The sequence below is a fragment of the Adiantum capillus-veneris genome, chromosome 3 (genome assembly GCF_014529385.1).
Source record: "Adiantum capillus-veneris isolate H3 chromosome 3, ASM1452938v2, whole genome shotgun sequence".
Taxonomy (NCBI): Eukaryota; Viridiplantae; Streptophyta; class Polypodiopsida; order Polypodiales; family Pteridaceae; genus Adiantum; species Adiantum capillus-veneris.
The window spans coordinates 125,136,941-125,159,588 of record NC_140933.1 but is presented as its reverse complement, the minus strand read 5'-3'; the positions used below and the strand labels follow the sequence as shown (position 1 = coordinate 125,159,588).

Here is a 22,648-nt window from a genome sequence, read left to right as displayed (position 1 = left end):
CTGCCATCCCTTGTCTTTTGTTGTATTTATAGTATTAGAACAGAAGTAAATTTAGATTACCTCATGCTTGTATGCGATTGATGCCACCGTTCTTCAGATTCCATACAACTCCAGGAAGGTGGAGGGAGGGTAGCGGCGAGGGTGAGAGGCTCACAACCTTCGGGTCCCGGGAAAAAATTTTGCTCTGATACCACTGTAAGGATTCTAGGTACTAATCCTTGATTAAGTACTTAAACTCATGATTAAGACTTAAGAAACTTGAACTGTACTCAGAAACAAGACTTAGAAGACTCTATGTTGATTGATTGAATGTGTGATACAAGGGCTCCTTATATAGGAGATGAAGAGACACAAAGAAAAGACACGTCTCCTGGTGAAGAGACAAGACTTTATACATAAAGACACATCCTTTCGACGAAGAGCTGCAACCATTGGGCGAAGAGTCACAACCATAGAGCGGAGGGGTGTGACCAATCGTCAAAGGAGTGTGGCTTTTGGCAAAGAGGCGCATCTTTTGGGGGAAGGGGTGTGACCATCCAAGCGTAGGGGTCCTCCTTGGCATGGCACTTCGCGTATCTACAAATAGGAGTGGATGTAATATTGCAACAACATAGTCACAATCGTAACAAATATAAAGTATAATCCAGGCTAAAAATCACATGATTCATTTTTTGAACGCATGTAACGTTCAAAAACGTAAAAAAAGACTTTTAGTGCTCTAGTGCCACACTAAAACGCACGTAAATATGCGGTACACACTAGGTACGTAATAACCACCCTGCCTCATTCAACCAGTCTCAAATTGAACCATGTAGCAATCTCTTCCAGATGGAGAGACCATCACAGTTTTGGGAATAAGTGACACAAGTAAGTCAGCTCTGAGGAAGTCCCAAAACTGTCGCTGAAAGCCTCTCTCCCACCACTTTGAATACCAACCAATACACCTTTAAAGTGGCCACTGAAGTATGAATGGAACAAAATGTATCTAGTGGGAGTCTAATCCCAACGGAAAGACCCCCTTTAACACCCTTGTAATAAGATCATCTTGAGCCAATCCGTCAGAGGGATGTGACACACTTGTTCAAAGCCTACACCATATCATCTCCTATAGACAATAGCTCCAACCACGCAAGGGAGGAATTATGTTACAGAGAGTCATGGCAATATGATTTACAGTACTAAGGATCTATAATTTCTCTTTCATACAGCATCCCTCATGAAAAGGTTGCATCAGCAATCTCCTAATGTTTGCAAACACATTACACCACACTTGTACTTTCTATGAGATAGAACCTACTTTCTACAATTATTGTACTTTGTTTCATTTCTCACAGGGACACATGCACACACACCATATGCAATTTGAAACTGCTGATAACTTTTAAAGAAGAATACTTTTGGACTCACATCTTTTCTTGCTTCATTCAATTGATTTTCCAATGACCCTAGAAGGCTGTTGTAGTGTCCTTGAAGTTCTGCTAGTTTAGTTTCTGAATTAGCTACATTGCTGGCCAATTGCTTGTTCAATTCATGTGCCTGACTAGTGGAGCTTTGCATCCTCTGGAGTTCCTTCGCATGCTGTGTGAGGACCTTATTTAATTGTAAGGTCTTCTCCTTTAATATTCTTTTGAGAGTTTGGTTTGTGACCTCTTCCTCATTCATTGGCTTATCAAGAGAGCTCTCAGCATGATTGAAGTCGTTAATTCTTGCAAAATTATTCCCATTGCTATCTGGAACCTGAAAGAAAGAAACGCCAAAATGAGTTGCATACAATCATTTCTGAACATATTGCAAGAGCTTGTTATTTGTTATTTGGGATCCCTAGAAAGTCAAGTTTCTAAAAGATTAATAAGCTCACACCTCTTGCATATGACATGTCTCAACTGTGGTTTAGGCTTGTTGCAAAAATCATTGCTACAAGCACAAGACATATGAGGACCTTTTGTCTTCAATTCTTATGCTATGTCACTTGCCCTCTCCTCTCAAAGTTTGGATACAAATTTATGTGCTCAAGCATCCCCTTCAACTCTTGCCCAGTTCCCTCATTTCCTACTCAATCATTATCGTATGGTTTGCATGCATAGACACCATCACTAAAAGAGCTCAGTGGTTCCCAATTCCCCTGCATTTATGACTGAACAATTATTGTTTGAAGCTTGATGTTTGTCAACAAACGATATCCTGACTACAATATGCTGCATTTTGCCTCCCCACCCTGCACCTGCCTTAAGTAAAGCCTGAGAAAAGCTTGAAAGTCTCAAAAATGCCAGAGCTTTAAATAGAACCCAACTTCATTCTCCACAATAAGCATGTCTACAGGCACTCACAAGATACAAAAACAAAATTATGGTAGAGATGCCCTAGTTCCATCCACCTCTCTCTGACAGCACTATTGCTCAAAGATTAACTCCTCCAACTTTCTCCTTCAGCCTATAATCAGAAAACCATGAAAGTTCTTTTTTCTTGAAAACATCCCCCTGTCAACACTTCCATGAGATTCCAAATTATTTGAAAGTACACTGCATCCTTCCAAGCTCTAGCTGAGACTACAACGATAACCTCTCATAAGATTTTATAACCTCTTACATACACTTCCCTCGAAAAACAGTATGCTCACCTCCTTAACCTAAGACAATCCAAAAAGCTCCACAACTAATCAATTGCTGAGACAACATTGAGGAGAGGCCTTTCAACAGGCCTCCATTTCCCTCTATCCTATGCAGTGCATTCTAGCACCCAGTCAGACCTTCCCTTTCTCTGACTCTTGTCATTTAGCAATGCATTCTGGCCCCCCTCCCCCATTTTACCCATATTTTCTCCATACCATCGCTTCGATCTTAAAATGCAATCCTTTTTCCTCTTTCTTTTTCAAAAACATTGTTCTACTGTGTGTTAAGTGAATGAAACACAAAGACTACGACACGCATTTGACAACGAACTCTCCCATTCCTTCCTATGCTCAAAAGCATCCTTCTCAAACCTCCTTGCGCCGTCCCTTGTTATGATTGCTGCGCAGTTGCACTTTAAGACAATAAGGTTTGTTGAGATCCTTTCATACAGGTCGAATTTCCACAATGTCCCTCCTTCCTTACTACTAGACGTAGAGCTTCTGCATGAGGGCTTTTCATCATTTCAGATCTTTGTTGAGCCGTGACTTAGACTTCTTACAAAAGGTCCAGGTAGCAAAGAAAGGACTGACATACATTGATGGCTTCATGGTGAAAAATGGGCTACATGAATCTTGACACACAAACTTTAATATCTCAAGACGTGCCGTTCAACGGCTTATGTAAGCCATAGTCTACCATCAATAGAACCCCAAAGGCATTTGGCACCCTTCCCTTGTCTCTTAAAGTTAGCCTGTGGCACTCACATGGGGTGTTCATGCAGCCTGCAGTTGCAATTCAGAGGATGAACCGTGAAAACTTGTATTCAAATTTTTGGAAAAGAAGCCCCTCGCAAAGACCACCTGGGAAAAACTCACCCTAAAATTACAGGGAAAAGAAGGCATGTAAAAAGGAACTCTAGCCACAGGATAATAAGAAACACATTCAGTTTAGAAATTACACTAGAATTCTGTGTTTAGAGTGAAAACCCTTGTAGTCACCACAGAAATTGGATAATATAGGTAATCATGCATGAAGCAAAATAAGTGCACATTTTTAGCAGCATGAAGTAAAAATGCATGGTCGTTTGATCAGTTTATGCGCCTTGGGGTTGGAACAACAAGGTGTTATTCACTCAGCTTTTTGTTTGATATTGTTTGATCTAGAAAGCATGATATTGAAGCTGAGTAAGAAGATGACCTTGTGCAAGCTCAGCATATCTGCTCCAATGTTTTTTAATTCCTGAGTTAGTTGACGTATCTCAATGTCTGTCTGATCTTCACGTTGCTCCCTATAGTTTAATTCCCGCTCATCAGAGTCGGTTTCAGATGTTGCATCAAAAAAACCTTTTCCACTTTTGGCTTTGGGGTGATTGTGCTCAAAGATAGGAGACTGGTAAACACAGCTGTATTTCTCATAAACCCCATCGTTCCAAGAGCTTGTTTGGGTGGACTTCTCCATAAGCTTGGCATTTTTATGCTGTGTTTGAGAGTGGTCTGGACATTCTTTCAACGGACCTTTATCAAGTTCTACATGCTTTAGTTTCCTCTCCAGCTCCTGAAAGGCATCTTCTGCTGTTTTGAGCTGCATCTCCTGCTGTCTCACCTGCTGCAAGATGCATGTTTCTCTGTTCTTAAACTGAATGCTTCTTTCAGTCATAGCATCTTCTATTGTCTCAATCTTCTTCTGGGCCGTGCCACAGTCACCTTTATTGCTGCACACAGAAAGCTTTGAAGGCTCCTCTCTTTTTTCATTTTCAAAGACATCACGTTTCTCCAAAACATCAGAGAGCTTGAAGAAATGTCGGGGAGAGAGAGAGATTTCACGCAAATCATCACATTTGACTCCAGAGGACAGCGGAGCTCTTGATAATAATGATGCAAATTTTTCCTTCAAATCGTGCAGCTCCTTTTTGGCTGTTTCACTCTTGAGCCTTTCTTTCTCAAACAAGGAGTGTAAACGTACTCTCTCCACTTCCTTCTGCTCCAGTTCCTCATCAAACTTCAAATGGAGTTTTGTACGCTCATCTAATAGCTGCAACAATCTGCTCTCTGCAGCCTGATAGAAGCTAACATCAGAAAAAACGGATTAATTGAGACTCTTTGATAGCATCAGCAGCACACAACACACCCCCCCCGCCCCACCCAAAAAAAAGAAAAGACTGGAATCCTCTATGTGCCAAAACACCACACGTGCCCTTTTACCTCTGCTGATGCTTCGTAGATTCTAGCCTTTTCTTCTGCAGCAAGCCTTGCTTCAAATTCGAGAGTCAATTTTTTCCTTTCCCTCTCCTGGAGGAGTGCAAAGAATTTCGAGAACCCATCTGCTTCTGGAATTAAAGTTTGTATATTCTTGCCTGCACTCAGATCCCTCAAGAAATCGTCATAATCTTTCTTCACATGTTCCAACTCTTGTTTAGAAAATTTATGTCTCATTTTCTCGCACTCTAGCTGCTGATGTATTCTCAGACTGCCTTGTGAAATGCACTCTTTTGGCAGAGCAGTCCTTTCAGGGGTTGAGGTTTCCAGCACAAAATGATCACTCTCTCCTGCCTACATACAATACAAAACAGTATCTCTCTCTGAATTTGACGCATGGATCTGAACTCATACATAACTTGCAAGATTCATGCACAAAGCACGGTTATCTTCAACATGGAATGCAGGTAACATGTTTACCACACTGAAAGAATTTTTTGTCAGGGAGAGAGGAAAGGGGGTCGCAGAGGACCGGGGGCGAAGGGGGGGGCCGGCAGGGGGTGTTTCCTCAACGAAATGCTATCTAAAACCCATCGCAGCAGCCTGCTTCACACTGCATTACCACCCGCTGCCTCGTCATGCTGCCCGTCGCGCTATGCTACCCACCACTCTTCGTGGACCTGCTGTCCCCGTTGCTGCTATTGGGCTGTTGCTACCACGAGTGCCATTCCTAGCGCCAGTGTTCGTGCACGCTGCTCCTTCGTCATAGTAACCCTGTAAGGAGCAGAGGAATTGAAATGGTGAAGATCGAGGTTTTACACTTCCACAAATCCTGTACTTCTTTTCCTTGCATTAGTGATTGCTTTTACCTTGAATGATGGTTCCTTCTGCTTTTCCCTGTAGAGAGGGAGTGAGAGAGAGCGATAGAGATGTGTTTGGGGGAGAGAGAGAGAGAGAGAGAGAGAGAGAGAGAGAAATGAAATGAAATGAAATGTTATATTAACGCCTTCACAAGGCCAAAGTGACCTATGAGACCTAAAAGTTACAATGTGGTGGATCTGATACAAAGTCCGAGTAACAAAAGTAACAAAATGAAATGAAAATGACAATATGACAAAATGACTAAATGACTACTATGGAATCCTAAACTCCAAGGTGTGAACTAATCAGCTAGCTAGGATAGCTAAAATCACAAGAGATCCAGCATCGGTCGCTGGCGGATCTCATCAATCTCCTCCATGGTCAGTAGTCTGACCGGGCGTCGTGCATGTCGGGCCAAAGTGATCCGAATCCTCTGATGCAGCCTCCGTCAGTGCTGTGTAGTCCTCCGTATTCGCGGGCGTCTGGATCTTCCCAGCTCGGTCGCCCGGTCGATCAGTGTGCCTCTAGCGTGAGGCGACGAGCTCTGCTATGGTAGTAACTCCTTCGGGTGTCCAGTGTCTGCTCTAAAGAAGTCTGTATCTGTCTCTGAGACTGGCTAGCCTCTCCTGTCATCAGGCTCTCTCTGTGTTTGCGCAGCTCGAGCAAAAACAAACCCAAGCATCTCTCATCCTCGTCCTGCATGACTCTGAAGAGTGGTCCAAAGCCCTCTCTGAACAAGCAGTGGAAGCGGCCTCGTATCTCGTAGTAGACGGGGCAGTGGCATGTGTAGTGCAACTCTGTCTCAGGCTCTATGTCACATAGGGGCATGTCCTGGCCTCTGCTGATACTCCGCTGTATCTCCCAGTCTCGATCCGCAGCTGGTGTGAAGATGTTTGTATCTGGCCAATAGCACATCGTACCCCATGAGACAAGTGGGTGTCCATGTACCTGGGCCTCGTCACAAAACCGTCCTCCGTAAGCTGGAGAAGATGCTGTCTGTAGAAAGCCATCTTCGTGCCCAGCTCTTGTGCTGGTTGTATCCATGTCCTCCTGGTGTCTAGCTGAGTCAGGTCCTGGCAGATGAGCCTGGTGATCTCGGACTGTGTAAGAGTCATAGAGAGTGCATCCAATGAGTACTGGAAAGGAGGCAATCTGTCTATGCTGAACCCATATGCCTGAAACCATGATGTCATCTCCCCATACCAGAGAGAGAGAGAGAGAGAGAGAGAGAGAGAGAGAGAGAGAGAGAGAGAAATTAAATGAAATGTTATATTAAACGTCTTCAAAAGGCCAAAATGACCTACAAGACCAAATTGATACAATCTTGGTGGATCTAATACAATGTTTGGGTACAAAATAAAAATGAAGTAAAGTGAAAAAGTAAAACCATCATTATCATCAATGTCCGAGGATGCCCGGCATCGGGCGTTGTCCGAGAAAGTATTGCACCAGTGGTTGGAGAGCATCGTCAATGTCCACCTCTATAAATAGGCATCTTGACATCTCCCTTGTCGTGCTAGAATAGTCCTAATCCACTGATGGAACCTCCATCGATGTCGTGGTCACCCTCGTAGACATGGGTGTCTAGCTCTCCTGAGCTCAATGCCTCTGTCAACTAATAATAAATATACATCCGCTATATGTACGCTCTAAAGTCTATTGTGAAGCTTGCTCATCTAACTGTCGAGTCCCTGCTCTTAGGAAGTCAGTGATCTCCCTATATGAATGTCTCCCACTGCTTGATCTCCTCAAGAGACTCTCCCTCTGTCTGCGCAGCTCTAGTAAAAACAACTCGAGGCATCTCTGATTCTGATATCTCGTGACTCTAGCCAACAGTCCAAAGCCCTCTCTGAATAGACAATGAAAGCGGCCTCGTATCTCATAGTATACCGAACAACGACATATGTGGTGTAACTTGTATCTAGCTCTATATGGCACAACTGGAAAATCTTGGCCTCTGCTGGTACTCTCTTAAATCTATCAATCTCAATCTCTAACTGATACGATGATGTGCGCATCTAACCAATAGCACATCGTATCCCACGAGATAAATGAGTGCCCATATAGGCAGGTATGATCACATATCCATTCTCTGTTAGTTGGAGAAGATGCTCTGTATAGAAAGCCATCTTCGTGCCCAACTCCTATGTCGGTTGTAACCATGTGCTCCTGGTATCTAGCTGAATCAGATCCTGACGTATGAGTCTAGTGATCTCTGTCCATGTGAGAGATAGGGAGGGTGCATCCAAGGAGTACTCGGACAGAGGCAATCTATCCATATGACTCAAACCAGCCCATACCAGCATGTTGTATCCCCTGTAGTGCTTGCAGTCAGGTTGACTACAACATACTTATCCCTCGACCTAGGTAGCAAGCCACTCCCAGCTCGTTTACATTGAGAGCCACACTCAGTTGCGGTTTGGTGGCGTTGTTGGCGCGAATTCTGTTTTGGTTGATACTGGAGGATTGGAGGCAGGAGATACAGGCAAGATGGCGCTGACAGATTGGTCTGGCCTTTCCTCTTCTCAGAGGATCTTCAGGCGCAGACTGCTCAGTCTGGCTTCCCTTCTTCTACAAGATGTTTACGGTGCAGATAGCTTGGTTTGACCACGCCTCTTCTCAGAGGCCCTTCACAGCGCAGACTGTTGAGTCTGGCTTTTCCCTCATCTTGGATTACCCTACCTTCTGATAGGACACCATCCAGTGGTGATTAGTGCGGTCTCCTGGTGACTGCTGCAGCTTACGATAGCTTCTACAGTGCAGATTGTTTAGTCTAGCTTTCCTTGTTTTGGAGGACGGTTATGGCGCAGATTGCTATAGCAGGCCTTCCTAGAGTTTTGAGTTTTACATAGCTTAGCCACCTGGCGACACTAGGTTGCAGGCTCATGGATTGACAGGCTTCTGATCATTCTCATTACAGTTCCTGGGCTTCCCCATTTTCTCAAGACGGTTTGACTACAGACACCACAAATCTTGTTGGGTAGGACACTTGCAGGTCTATTTGCACTTGTTTTACGACAAGGAGTTGTTTTCACACTCAATTGGGGCCCTTCACGCAATATCTTCACCTTGTATCGGCGAAGTACAACAGTGTGCTACACTGTCCGTGACTGCATCACGCCATGGGGATTTTTCGGTGGTTGTGACACCCTAGATTGCTGCTACACTCGGAGTTCGCCGGAGTATTGTCTTTTAGTGGACATTGCAGTAGACATCTTCATCATTCGCCTCACATCTTCGGCTTCATACAGTTTGTTCAGCATCTGGTGCTGAGAGGGGGTGTTAGATTTACACCACTTTGCTGCTTCACAGGTCTAGGGCATGCATGTACGGCTAGTGTGCCTCCGGGCTGTGGCCATCCTTTGCATACGCATATAGGTTGCATTGTCTTGCCGCCCTCTCTGGGCCGGCCGCCCATGTCCGGGTGCCCTCATATTTCATTTATTTCTTGTTGGGTCGTGGGGGATTTTTCCAGGCATTGCTCCCTTAGGCACCTATTTATGGGGCCAAGGGGGTACCCACTTCCACACTATCTGATCATTGTGTATTGGGTCTTTTGCTCATGGTAGTCATGGGGGACTGATCGCCCCCTCTTTACCATATCTTGCGTTTGTGGTCTCTCTCTCTCTCTCTCTCTCTCTCTCTCTCTCTCTCTCTCTCTCTCTCTCTCTCTCTCTCTCACGCATCCGCACACGCGCACTCTCACAAAATGTGACTGTATAGCATCAATTTTCAGCTCACTCAGTGTAATTGAGTTTTGTCCAGGTTCATACTTTAAAAAAAAACCGACCGGCCTCCCACTTAAATTAAAGCAAGAAGATATAAAAAAACACCAATGAATTCCTCTTACGGCTGTAACAAAAGCCAGCGCTTACTCTCTTTCCTCACTCTAAATGGGCCGCAAGGCCTCTCTCTCTCTCTCTCTCTCTCTCTCTCTCTCTCTCTCTCTCTCTCTCTCTCTCTCTCTCTCTCTCTCTCTCTCTCTCGCGGCTATTCCCAGTGCCCTATGGCTTCACTATTCATGCTGTAGAAAGGCCTTCTATTCCGGCCGTGGCCAGGGAGCTATAATAGCACCACATGTCCCCTCTCTGCTCTCAGACTTTGCCGTCGCTGGTAAGGAGAGACTTTGCCCCCGAGAGGACTTAAGTGTTCATGTGAAGACAGATCAATCATCACGAGGTTCGCTTTTCCGAGCAAGGAGCTGCCGGGACTGATTGTGAATTCGCGATATTAGTTGTTTTGTGTTTTGGCTTTTATAGATACTCCATCATGGAGAAGGAGCAAAGAGGCCTCGGCCTATGCTCAAAGATTTTTGAAACGGCGCTGTTTTTGAGCCAAGACTCAAGCGAGGCATGGTGACTCTTCCATGGGCATTCTCCCCACCAATCATCAATTCCATGAAGGTATGGGCCCAATATGCATCATCTCTCTACACAGTCTTGGGGTAGCCACCTCTTGTGGATCTGCAGAGCCATGTCCACACACATGTGCTTTCTTTACCGCCGAGATGGTAAAGAAGGCCATTGATAGGATGAGAATCAAGAGAGCATATGATCATGATCGCCTAGTGGCAAAGTATTTTATACATGCCAGAGATCTGCTTGTAGAGCTTCTAGTGGTGATGTTCAACTGTGCCATGTGCGAGGGCCTACCTGATACTTGGAGGTCTTCTATCGTACCTATCTTCAAGCTAGGGGACCTTATGGAGCCTGGGAACTACCGTACTATCATGATTGGACACACATTGGCACGGTTGTATGCATCCATTCTTGAGCAGCAGTTGAGTAGATGTGGAGTGAGAGAGGGTGTATGGGAAACAGGATAGAGTAGATAGGCAGAGAGAGGGTGTACGGGCAACAGGACATGCGGGTTTCAGGAGAGGTTTCTCTACTCTTGATCATATTCTGACACTCAGAGCCATTATTGAGGAGGGGAGATCACATGGGAGTTGGCTTTGTTGTTGCTTTATGGATCTCCACAAAGCCTTTGATACAGTGTCTAGAGCTAGATTGGTGTGCAGATTGCAGGAGATGGGGTACCCACAAAGTTGATTTGGGGGATCATGGCTCTATACAGGTCAATAGTGGGGTATGCACGCACTCGAAAGGGGATTTCTGATTTTGTTCACTCCTCTATCAGGGTGAAACAGGGTTGCCCGCTATCTTCTACAATATTTGGCATGTATGTGGGTTAGGTTTCTGACTACATTGAGAGGGATGGTGTTAGAGGAGCAGAGTTGGCAGAGACATGGATCCTACTATTGTTATATACTGATGATTTTGTGTTGATTTCTGACTCCGTGGAGGGGATGCAATGTCACTTAGATGCTTTGTACACATTTTCTCATGACAGTGGATTGTTTGTTAACCGAGGAAAACCAAGGTTATGGTGCTTAACACCATACCTGTCACGTGCACATCTAACCCTATGTGCATGTGGACAAGCTACTTCATGCCTAGGGTTCAGGTCAGCTTAGGAAGTGTTCTGGCACCTTTGTGAGTCTGTTCGCAGGCAGTGCATGTCCAGGCACTTAAGAGTAGTTGCATATCCTCTGGTTGCACACGGCATGATTATCAGCATGACAGTCAGTAGCCATTATGAGCATTTTACAGTGCACAGAACCTATTTCCCCTATTTTTGCCATTTTTCACTTATTATTAATAAGTGACTTTGTTGAGAACTGGGTAGGGCAAATTGGCTAAACAGGTATAAATAAAAGCTAGCGCTAGCACTTTCTGGTAGAAGAGGCAGTTGAGATCCAGTATCTAGCAGAGCACCTTCTTAGCAAGACCGGCAGAACTCCCCAGCGTTTTCAGCCATCAAGACTCCCAGCGTTTCTGTAGCAGATCTCTCCTAGCGTTTTTGCTATAGCATACCTGGCGTTTTCAGTCTGCAGTAGCACATCAGGACTAGCATTTTTGTCAAGTGCTGCTAGCATTTTTGCAACTTCAAATTGCCTCTAGCGTTTTGTAGTTTCTCGGCATCAGATCAGCCTACTGCTTCAGCGTTTTCAGTTTTCAGCCCTTAAACTCCGCAACACAGCCCCTAACCTCGCAGATCTCACCTTCCCGCAGCAGGTCCTCGCCGCGTGGTTAGATCAGCCAGCATTTTCAGTTTCAGCCCGCTGTTCGCAGATTTCAGCATCTGCGTTTTCAGCGCATCGCCGTCGCGTTGTTGCCATTGCCGTCCTCGCCGACATAGTGTCAGAATTCAGCAAATAGCAGATTTGCAGATTTCAGCCCCTAGCGTTTTCAGATTTCAGCCCATCTCGTTGCCGTTATCATTGTCGTCGACATCATCGGCAAGTCCATTGCATCTAGACCATTGTACCAGATTTGTGCAATCAATAGCATAGACCTCTCTCGCCATAGAGAGTGGGCCCCTTGGAGGAGGGTTTGACAACATTTTGGTGTCGTATTCTCTTCTCTCTCTATCTGAAACCGGCCTGTACTTTCAAAAAGGGCGGTAGACTTTAAACTTAAACCTTATTTGCTTTCACCCATTTAATTTGTCGCCCACTTTACCTGTACTTTCAAGACACAACAAAGGGGAAAGGGAATACAGGCTGCTAGGTTGCACCTGTATGAGTAGACTGACACCAGATTGGCCCCTAACTTAGGCGCCCCTTTCGGTATTTCTTTATTGTTCAAAAGAGGGAATGAACGCTGTGGTTCCCTACAAGCTGCCCCGCACAAATTTGGCTGAATTTCAACTGTTCCGGCCCGATTTTGGCAGCATAACTGTACTAGGACCCTTCACAGTCAGTATTCCCACGCATTGACTGACTTTCCCGTCGCATACGGGCACTTTGCAAAACCTGGCGAGAATCTGCAGCACGCTGAATTCTCTGTTTTCAGCCCCGAAAATGCACCAGATCACCTGTACAGCGGTCCCCTCGCGTCCCTGAACCTCTTGGGGGTATTAGGGACCGTTTAGGGCCAAAACCCTAAACTTGCAAAAATACACAGCAGGCTGTAATTTACTGTTTCGCGTGCTGGTCGCATCCGTAGCAAGTCCTCGAGCTCCCGCACCTGTAGGGCTACTTGCCCTTTGAATCGGACGAGATTTCTGGCGTGAAACCTCTCCGAATTCACCTGTACCTGCGGGGGGATTAGCCGCTAGCTAATCCAGTACTTGTGCAAGAGGCTCTTGCCTCGGCAATCGCGCATGAACCCACACAACTGTACATTGGTCAATTGAAAAGCCCACTAGTGGGGCATAACATACTGCCATAGGGGAGAGAGAGAGCAATGCGTAGCGTGCAGGGCATCACTCCTGGCACCGCACTGTACATAGGAGGGAAAGGAAGCACTCCATAGCTCTTAACCTGTGACAGAATCTGAAAATGAGCCTCTCCCAGCTTAAAAATCAGTGCCCATTTTTTTGCATGAGGAAAGTGCACCAGAATGTGCCACTTGGTGCATTTACAAGCATTTTCCCGTTTCGGGGTTGCCGCCTAAAAATCTCCCAACCGGTTGCCTAGTTGACTTCACGGCAGAGTAAGAAAATGTTCCCTTGTCATTCCGGAGGTAATGACGCAAACACATTTTTAGGTCCCAAAATAGCAGTTCCCTAAGTTTTAGGAGATGCTGCCATTGTATCTTTCTAGGTCATCTGACCCCCTTTGTACACTGTAGCCACACCCAGAACTGAAATGTAGCCTGTGTAGCAAAGGATTCCACTTTGGCTAGTCAATGACCCCACTTTGGCTAACCATAGTCTTTGTCCAACCTTAGTGCTCTCTTGCCCTCAGGCCTAGACTCCCTCTGGACAGTTCCACACTAGCTATGCAATGCAGGGCAGTTAGATTTCCCGAGGGGTGTTTCCAAAAAGTGAAAGTAAATAATTAATAAGAAAGAAATCAACAAAAAGAATAGATAGTAGTCACACGCTGGTGACACTATCTCTTAGTCTCAACACCTTCATTCATAGTGTCATTCACTTTGTTTGTGATCATTTGCACTCTCTGACTAAATAACAGAAGGCTCTCCCTTCCGTAAGTAAAAGGAACCCTTGAGCACAATTCGGAGCACTCATCTTGAGCAAAGTTCAACATTCACTTCCGTTGCACCTTACAATACCACAGTGGGTCAAGAGGTGAACACTCACATCTACATATGGTCAGGAGGCGGAGGAGTATACAGATACATACACCTATCTTGGGGTAGTTTGGAGTGGATTGGTGTTTTCATTGAGGAGAGTAGTAGTGACTAGGCTGACAAGAGCTTATGCAGCCTTGGGAGGGTTGGAGAGGAGGTGTTCGTAGGTTCAATTTTTGGAACCTCGAACAAAGCTCTATCTTTTTGACACTCTAGTGGCTTCAATCATGCTTCACGGAGTTCAGATATGGAGACTCTCAGTGGACCGTCATGGTAGATCTGAGAGCAATGATGGATGGAGATGTATGGAGAGGCCTTTAGTCTCTGATTTCTTGGATGATTTGGGCTAAGGCCTCAATGCCACGTGAGATTATTCGAGCCGAACTAGTTGCTCCCCCTCGTGGTCGAGGCACTTACTAGATTAGTATCCTTCATGCCTAGTTTATGGGACCTCCCTAGAGACAGATGCTTACCGAGGGTGAGTGTAAGCAACTCTGAAGGTAGCAATCAAAATGATCAGGAGTGTAGAAGAGCAATTACACTACCTTGCAAGCCAAGCTCCGGGTGACTCCGAAAGTAGTCACGTAATGATCCTTGATCTCCCGCATCTCGCGGGTAAACTCTCCAAGAGAGATTAAAGCATTGAAGTCCCACTCCAGTCTGTAGATCCAAGCAATGAACTTGTCCAAGAAGAGATCCAAGATCCTCTCCTTAAGTCCATGTAGATGCTCCTGTGTAAGCAAGTGATCGTGTCGAGGTCAAGTGGTAAGTGTCTGTCCACCCAAGATGGTGGTGTCTTCTCTGGGAATGTCGGAATCCCATATGCCATGAGCATGGCCATATCTCGTGTGAACTCCTATGATGAGTGCATAGGTGTGTCCATAGCAAACCACAAGTCACCACCCCCTCAGGAGTGCGCAACCGTTGAATGATGGCTGGAATGAATGGATCTCCCAAGGATCGTACGCCCGTAGATGATGAAGCCGATGTCGAAGATACCGGCTTCTGCAACAGTCACTGAGAGACCGCACGGACCATCACCAGATGGTGTCCTGGCAAGAGATAACTTCATCCTCTGTGAAGAAAACAAACCATGCGGCTGCTGTCAACCCAAAAACGCAACTGCAAGGTGATGAAAACGCTGCCGTCCAGCGAATTTCAGCATGCTCATACGCTTCCGGCAGGGTCCGGAGAGCGAGCTTATACTTGGAGTCATTACATATAGACAATCTCGGATTGCCCTTCGGCGTTTAGTGCGACGGAAGAAGCGGGCCTTTTTAGCCCAGATGGAGCGTGATTTGTATCAGCTCTTTTTGAGCCGAGATTCAGGTGAGGCCTGGCGTCTCTTCCATGAGCACTCACCTCCTCCAATGATTACCTCTCCCGAGATTTGGGGTCAATATGCAGCATCATTATATACAGTACCTGGGCAACCACCATTACCGGACCCTCTAGAACCATGTCCAGCCACTAGTACCTTCTTTACCACTGAGATGGTGAAGAACGCCATTGACAGGATGAGGACTAGGAGAGCATATGATCATGATGGTTTGGTGGCAGAGCACTTGATACGTGCTAGAGATTTACTGTCAGAGGTTCTTGCGCGGTTGTTTAACCGTGTCATGTGTGAGGGACTACCCGAGTCCTGGAGATTATCTACTATTGTACCTCTTTTCAAGGCAGGGGACCCCACGGTACCAAGGAACTACCGTACTATTATGATAGGGCACACATTGGCACGGTTGTATGCATCCATTCTTAAACAGCAACTGAGTAAATGGGCAGAAAATGAGGGCATACGAGTGACAGGACAGGCTGGATTCAGGAGGGGTTTCTCCAGTTTGGACCATATTCTTACACTCAGAGCCATTATTGAGGAGGGTCGGGCACATGGGGGACAGATGTATTGTTGCTTTGTGGACTTCCGCAAGGCATTTGACACAGTGCCGAGGGCCAGATTGATGCACAGGCTACTGAAGTTGGGAGTACCCACAGAGATCATATGGAGGATCATGGCTTTATACGGCTCAGTGACTGGCCAGGTACGCACTCCTGAGGGGATTTCTGACATTGTTCATTCCACTATTGGAGTGAAACAGGGGTGTCCTTTGTCCCCTACACTTTTTGGTATGTATGTAGATGAGGTCTCTGACTACATTGACAGAGAGGGTGACAGAGGCGCTCAGCTGGCAGGGACATGGATCCCTTTATTATTATATGCTGATGATATTGTGTTAATGTCAGAGTCGCCAGAGGGCATGCAAAGACATTTGGATGCATTGCGCAACTTTGCAGAGGATAGTGGACTGTCTGTGAACCTTGGTAAAACCAAGGTTATGGTGTTTAACACCACACCACAGTGGGTCAAGAGATCGGCACCTACATTCGTATATGGCCAGGACACTGTGGAGTACACAGATGAATATACATATCCGGGGGTGGTATTCACGGGACCAAGGTTTACCCTGAGGAGAGCAGCAGAGACTAGACTATCCAGAGCCTATGCGGCATTAGGAGGGCTAGAGAGGATGTGTTCGCAGGTTCAGTTTCAAGAACCACGAACAAAACTATGGCTCTTTGATACTTTGGTTGCTTCCGCTATGCTTTATGGGGTCCAAGTTTGGGGACCATCTGTGAATCATGACAATTGGAGGAACATGGAGAGACCCTTGGTATTTTTGATATCCCGGATGATTAGAGCCAAGGCCTCGGTACCACATGCGATTATTCGAGCGGAGGTAGCCGCCCCTCCTATAGAGATTGAGGCTCTTACCAGATCAGTGTCCTTTATGCACAGTCTATGGGATACACATAGAGGCAGATATACTAGACTGGCTCTTGAGTCCTCTAGACAGTTAGCGATGCAGGGAGATGCATCATGTTGGTATGCACAGATGACCTCATGGTTTCAGAGGCATGGTCTCAGCATGGATAGATTGCCTCCCTTTCAGTATTCCCTGGATGCACCCTCCCTGCCAGTCACACGGACGGAGATCACTAGATTCATTCGTCAGGATCTTATACAGTTGGACACCAAGAGGACATGGGTAGAGCCGATACAGGAGTTGGGCACGAAGATGGCTTTCTACAAAGAGCACCTTCTCCAACTTTCAGGGGATGGGTTTGTGACTCGTCCGAACTACATGGACACTCATTTATCTCATGGTCTGCGATGTGCTATTGGTCAGATTCGCACATCCTCACACCAGCTGGAGATTGAGACAGGTAGATTCAGAGGGATACCACCAGAGGCTAGGATATGTCAACTATGCGGTAGGGAGCCAGAGACAGAGCTACACTACATATGCCACTGCACTGTGTATTATGAGATACGAGGGCGCTTCCATTGCTTATTCAGGGAGGTTTTGGACCCCTAGATAGAGTCATGAGGTATCAGGACCAGAGATGCCTTGGCTTATATCTACTTGAGCTACACCGACATAGAGACAGTCTCTTGGGGAGACATGGAGTACGACAGTCGCAGAGACAGATCACAGATTTCTTTGGATCGAGGGAGCCAAGAGACCAACCACCAGCACAGAGTTGTACCCGCATTCATACCTGAGGCACCCTCATTGACAGGGCGATTGAGCTCGGGAGATCGAGACGACCACGACCGAGACACAGGAGCACACTACATCGACGGAGACTCCAACAGAGGATCAGAGGCATTCTAGCACGACACCCAGATTGTCATTGAGGGCCTATTCTACATTTTCACATCTTACATTTCACGCTTCATTTCAGTTTTCATTTTTACTTTCAGTACTTTTTTGTACTTGTACTTCAGACATTGTATTAGATTCACCACTTTGTATCTGATGGTCTCATAGGTCATTTTGGCCTTTTGAAGACGTTAATATATCATTTCATTTCATTTCTCTCTCTCTCACATTGCATAGCCAAAAAAAAAGCCTCAAAATTGCGTCGCTAGGAAAGCTGCTTTTTTTCAGCACAACTTCCTCGCAATTTCCGGAAATACCATACTGTTGCCACGTGGCATTTCAGCCGCAAGTGTTAGGGTTTCCAGCCAAATTAGGGTTTTTGCCAACAGTTAGGATTAGGGTTTCCAAAAGTTAGGGTTTAAGCAAGCAGTTAGGGTTAGGGTTTCCAAAAATTAGGGTTTTTGCAAATTAGGGTTTTTGGCAGAAATTAAGGTTTGCAAGAATTAGGGTTTCTGGCAGAAATTAGGGTTTCTGTTGTCGGTAGTCACGTCTGTCACTTTGTGACATACCCCCCTCTTGAAAGCATTGTAATCGACCGTGATTACGCCTACAAAACCAACAGAAGCCATAAACCATCTTAGCAACTGACTGTTAGTACCTACGTACTAGGAACACACATCTAGCACATGTACCAAATCAACAGTCACATCACACGACATCACAGGACATCACTAGACATCACATGACATTCAACATTCATTAGGATCTTAGACCATGATTTATCGGCAATGTAGCTAGCAATCGCATCTAGGTCCAATCGGGACCTCATCGATGTCCGATTGACTAACCCCTATTGCAACCATGTCTATTCGAGATCAATCAGACCAAAACGCTGCAGTCATTTCCTCTATCAGTTCCTGCACTTAAAAGAAGTCAAGAACAAATCAGTATCATAATCAGGAATTCCATTTCATTAATGTCATACTGTCAGCTTTCAGTATCCCTGAAGCTCAAAGAGACATCAGTGACTCTAGTATCTAAATCAAGGCATCTGTTGACAGAGGAGCGGAGTGGCTCCCCTCGTGTGCATCCCACTGCACCAGATCTCCGGCCAACATGAATTCTGGGTTCCGTTTGGAGTAGACTATGCTAAACCAAAAGCATCAAGGTAAAGTTTCACAATCTCAGGAGTATCTGCTAGGTCCTCCTCCTCCATCCACTTCGCATCCAATGCAAGATAATTCTTGAACTTAACCAAGAACCGCATTCAGACTTTACCTTTATTCTTCGTATCCTTATGTGCCAAAATCTGTTCAAGAACAAGGATCTCCTCGTTTTCTTCCACTTCGGGTTGCTCATCAGGCTCCCCATCATCAGGCACATCACCCTTAAAAGGTTTCAAGAGACTCACATGGAATGCATTGTGAATCCTCCAAGTATCTCACAGTCTCAATCGGAAGGAGACATCATTTAATAGTGTGCTCTCTCGAATCCTCCACCTAAATGTCGCTTTCGATTTAGGAGGGGTTTCATAAATATTGCTATCCCCGAGGTCAATTGATCGGTCCATCCTCACGCACCTCGTGTGAGGCTTTGCATAAACCACCTGTATCCCTCTCTTTGAGAAGTAGCACCCTAGAAGCAGTGCCCAAGAAAAGGGGATATCCTCACTGCTGAAACTCAAGAACAACCCTTCCAAAACTAATGTAAATATTCCCCTTGATGTACACCAAGAGGATGACGCCAAATCCTCAGAGAAGTAAACCTGCTCGAAACAATGCCCCCTCTCTTTGTGCATAGCAATTGTACTTTGATGAGAAGAAGAATGACACCCGATGGGGTCCCAACCAACCCTCTCAAGGGCCCCCCGCACCCTTGCCGATGTGGGCGTTCGCTTTAGATTGGGTAAATCGAATGTACACACATGCAATACCTCAAGTGTGGACTCTACTGACTTAAATGGGGAATATCTCGCCGCGGTAACTCCTCAAGACAAGGCACCTCTGCAGCTGATTTGATGCACCTTTGGATCCTTCTCAATGTGGGATTGCGGATGGCCATCAAGAAATCGATCTGGTGTTGAATTGCACTCCCGATGTGAGAAGAATGAAGGACTGAAAACGCAGATCTCGATGATGTTAATGATGGACAACAATGGAGCACTTGATGATGGTGAGGGAACGGCCGAGGAGAGGCTCAATGGGCTACCGGACGGCATCCGTAAGGGCTAGTGTTAGCAGATCTGGCACAAATCTGGCGAGGAAGTGGGTTGAAGCTGTAACAAACTGCTGACGTGTCGAAACCCAAATTCTGCTGAAACCCTAACCCTAAAATCAGAAACCCTAATTCTGCCCGAAACCCTAATTTTGCTGAAATCCTGACTCTAAAATCAAAAACCCTAATTCTGTCCAAAATCCTAACCCTAAAATCAGAAAACCCTAACCCTGATTTCCTGACATGGCGGGCTAACACGTGGCCTGCTGTACAAACACCAGCACGATTTACGAAAAGCTTTACGAAAAGCTGGCAGCTTTTGGCATTGCTTTTTGAACCAGGAGCTTTTGAGTTTTGAAGGCTTTTCACTGTAATTGCTTTTTAGGCCAAGGGCCTTTAAATATGAGAGGTTAAGGCTCATTCTCTGACATGCTTCCTGGCGAAGGTGCAGAGTCTGGAGTACCGTCTTGTATTGTGTTGATACAATATAAAGAAATACCGAAAGGGGCGCCAAGGATTGGGGCCAATACTCTCTGGGGTGGAATTCCGCCGCTTCGTGTCTCGTATCGTCTCTCTCTTTCAGTTCAATTGTTATTGAAGTGCTAAAAGTCTGTTCGGTCTGTTCTTTTCTATTGGCACGTGGTACCCATCTTTGTGATAGTGGTATCAGAGCATTAGGCGTGTGCTTTTCTGAAAGCATACCGGTCCTACAAAAACGCAGACAGAGCTATTGATGGAATTTTATTTGAGAGATCTTCGCCCTCAAACCCGAACCTGGATGGTTATGCGGGAGGAGTATTAAGAAGCCTCAGCAGTGGTTACTCTCAGCACCTCCAAACGACGTAGGCTGCGGTTTGGGGGACGTTTGGTTGTAAAAGGCCTCTATATCTCCCGGCCCGGACCTTTTTAGGCTATGCGGGAGGAGTGATGAGGGAGTCGTTGAATATCTCCCAGCCCGGACCTTGTTAGGTTATGCAGGAGGAGTGTTCATTGACGACTTTATGTTTCTATGTCTTGTAACATGCATATGTAAGTATTTGTGTTGCATTGTGATGTGCCAACCACTGAATATTCCTAATTAGATGAGATTGCCTGGGTATGTAATTTTAGTGCATCAAGGCACCCGTGGAAGATCAATACGGTCTGGGTGTGATTGCTAATTTTACTACGCGGGAATATCAAGAGTTCCGATCTGGACGAAAGGAAAAGCTAACTCCTTGATCAAAACAGCCGAAAGGAGAAGCTAACTCCTTGATCAAATGAGCAGAAAGGAGAAGCTAACTCCTTAATAAAAAGAGCAAATTGATTATCCCTCGGAATGACCCTCGGAAATTTTTGACCTAACTTGAGTTGTTTTGCAAATATGCTGTAATCGGCAGACGATTACTCTCTTTCAAGAAGGAGACATTAACAAATTGTTGACGTGTCGAAACCCGAATTCTGGTGAAACCCTAACCCTAAAATCAGAAACCCTAATTCTGCTGAAACCCTAACCCTAAAATCAGAAATCATAATTCTGCCAGAAACCCTAATTCTACTAAAACCCTAACCCTAAAATCAGAAACCCTAATTTTGCCCAAAACCCTAACCCTAAAATCAAAAACCCTAACCGTAACCCTGATTTGCTGACGTGGCAGGCTAACAAGTGGCCTGTTGTACGGACACCAATGCGATTTACGAAAAGCTGGCAGCTTTTGGCATTGCTTTTTGGACCAGGAGCTTTTGAGTTTTGAAGGCTTTTCACTGTAATTGCTTTTTAGGCCAAGGGCCATTAAATATGAGGTTAGGGCTCATTCTCTAGCATGCTTCCTGGCGAAGGTGCAGAGTCTGGAGTACCGTCTTGTACTGTGTTGATGCGATATAAAGAAATACCGAAAGGGACACGAAGGATTGGGGCCAATACTCTCTGGGGTGGAATTCTGCCGCTCCGTGTCTCGTGTCGTCTCTCTCTTTCAGTTCAGTTGTTATTGAAGTACTAGAAGTCTGTTCAGTCTGTTCTTTTCTATTGGACCGTGGTGCCCGTCTTTGTGACAGAAGCTGAAAATACTAGGGCTGATCTACAAAAACTGACAGCACTAGGGCTGATTTTGCATTTTCATGCAAAAGTTGATGACCTGCTGCTGAAAATGCTGGCTGAACTAAGCAAAAAACCTTGGGTTGATTTTTTTATTAGCTCTCAGATTGACTCTACAACTGCCGAAAAGAGCCAACTCTGCAACTGCATGAGTAAAACCCCTAGGCTCGTATTCAAAGGCACAAAGCCTCAATCATACATGGCTCCCAAAAGCTCACAAATTTTGAAGCCCCAAAAAGCTCAAAAGTCAATGCTTTCAGTAACCAATGCCGAAAAGCTCTAGCGCCAAACCTGTCACTTGGGAACTTCACATCTCTCTTCCAAAAGATCCAATGGCCAGCATACAGCCATGACACCTCCCTCTATTGTTAAGTATGGAGCCTGATTTACCCTTTGTAATTTTTTGTATTAAAAACGCACATTTGTAAGATCCCTATTATGAGGAGAAGCAATCGTGCGTGAAGAAAAAAACACTCGCCGGAAAACCGAAATTTCCACGGCTAGTCTCGACTTTGCTGCAATGTTCCTTTTCGCCGGAAAATTATGGCCGGATGGCGGCTGGAAAGTGGTCGGAAAACGGTCGATCAATTGGTTGGTAGTCAATGGCCGGTGGCCGGTGGTCGAATTCAAGACGGACTTGTCTTCTCAAGGGCGGCCACACATGGACGCATTGGAGAGTCCAACTTGGACGTGTTTACACAAGGGCGGCTACACACGGTTGCCTCTCATGAGAGAGGGCAACTCTTTTGGCCTATAAAAGGAGACCTGTTCTACACACATTTTGCATTGTGAAGTTGATGTAACAACAAGGTGGGTGTGAGGTGGTGAGAGTGAAGCAAGGCGGGAGCTCTATTTTAAGGGTATAATCCCTTTGTGACCTACTTCTTGTTTGAAGTACTAAAGCCATTGAGTGGCTGCTTTCCCCTGGATG

At 45.6% G+C, this 22,648-nt stretch overlaps 1 protein-coding gene across 1 annotated transcript in view; it reads right to left on the bottom strand.

Annotated features, from left to right (window-relative positions):
* The window catches only part of LOC147461654 (uncharacterized), a 109,486-nt gene that overhangs the window by 66,422 nt on the left and 20,416 nt on the right, over positions 1–22,648 (bottom strand). The window contains exons 7-9 of the mRNA XM_086509146.1: positions 4,811–5,158; positions 3,807–4,664; positions 1,408–1,737 (exon numbers count right to left, since the gene is read on the bottom strand). Of these exons, the coding sequence (XP_086365272.1) occupies positions 1,408–1,737; positions 3,807–4,664; positions 4,811–5,158 (1,536 nt within the window). The remainder of the gene's footprint in view (positions 1–1,407; positions 1,738–3,806; positions 4,665–4,810; positions 5,159–22,648) is intronic.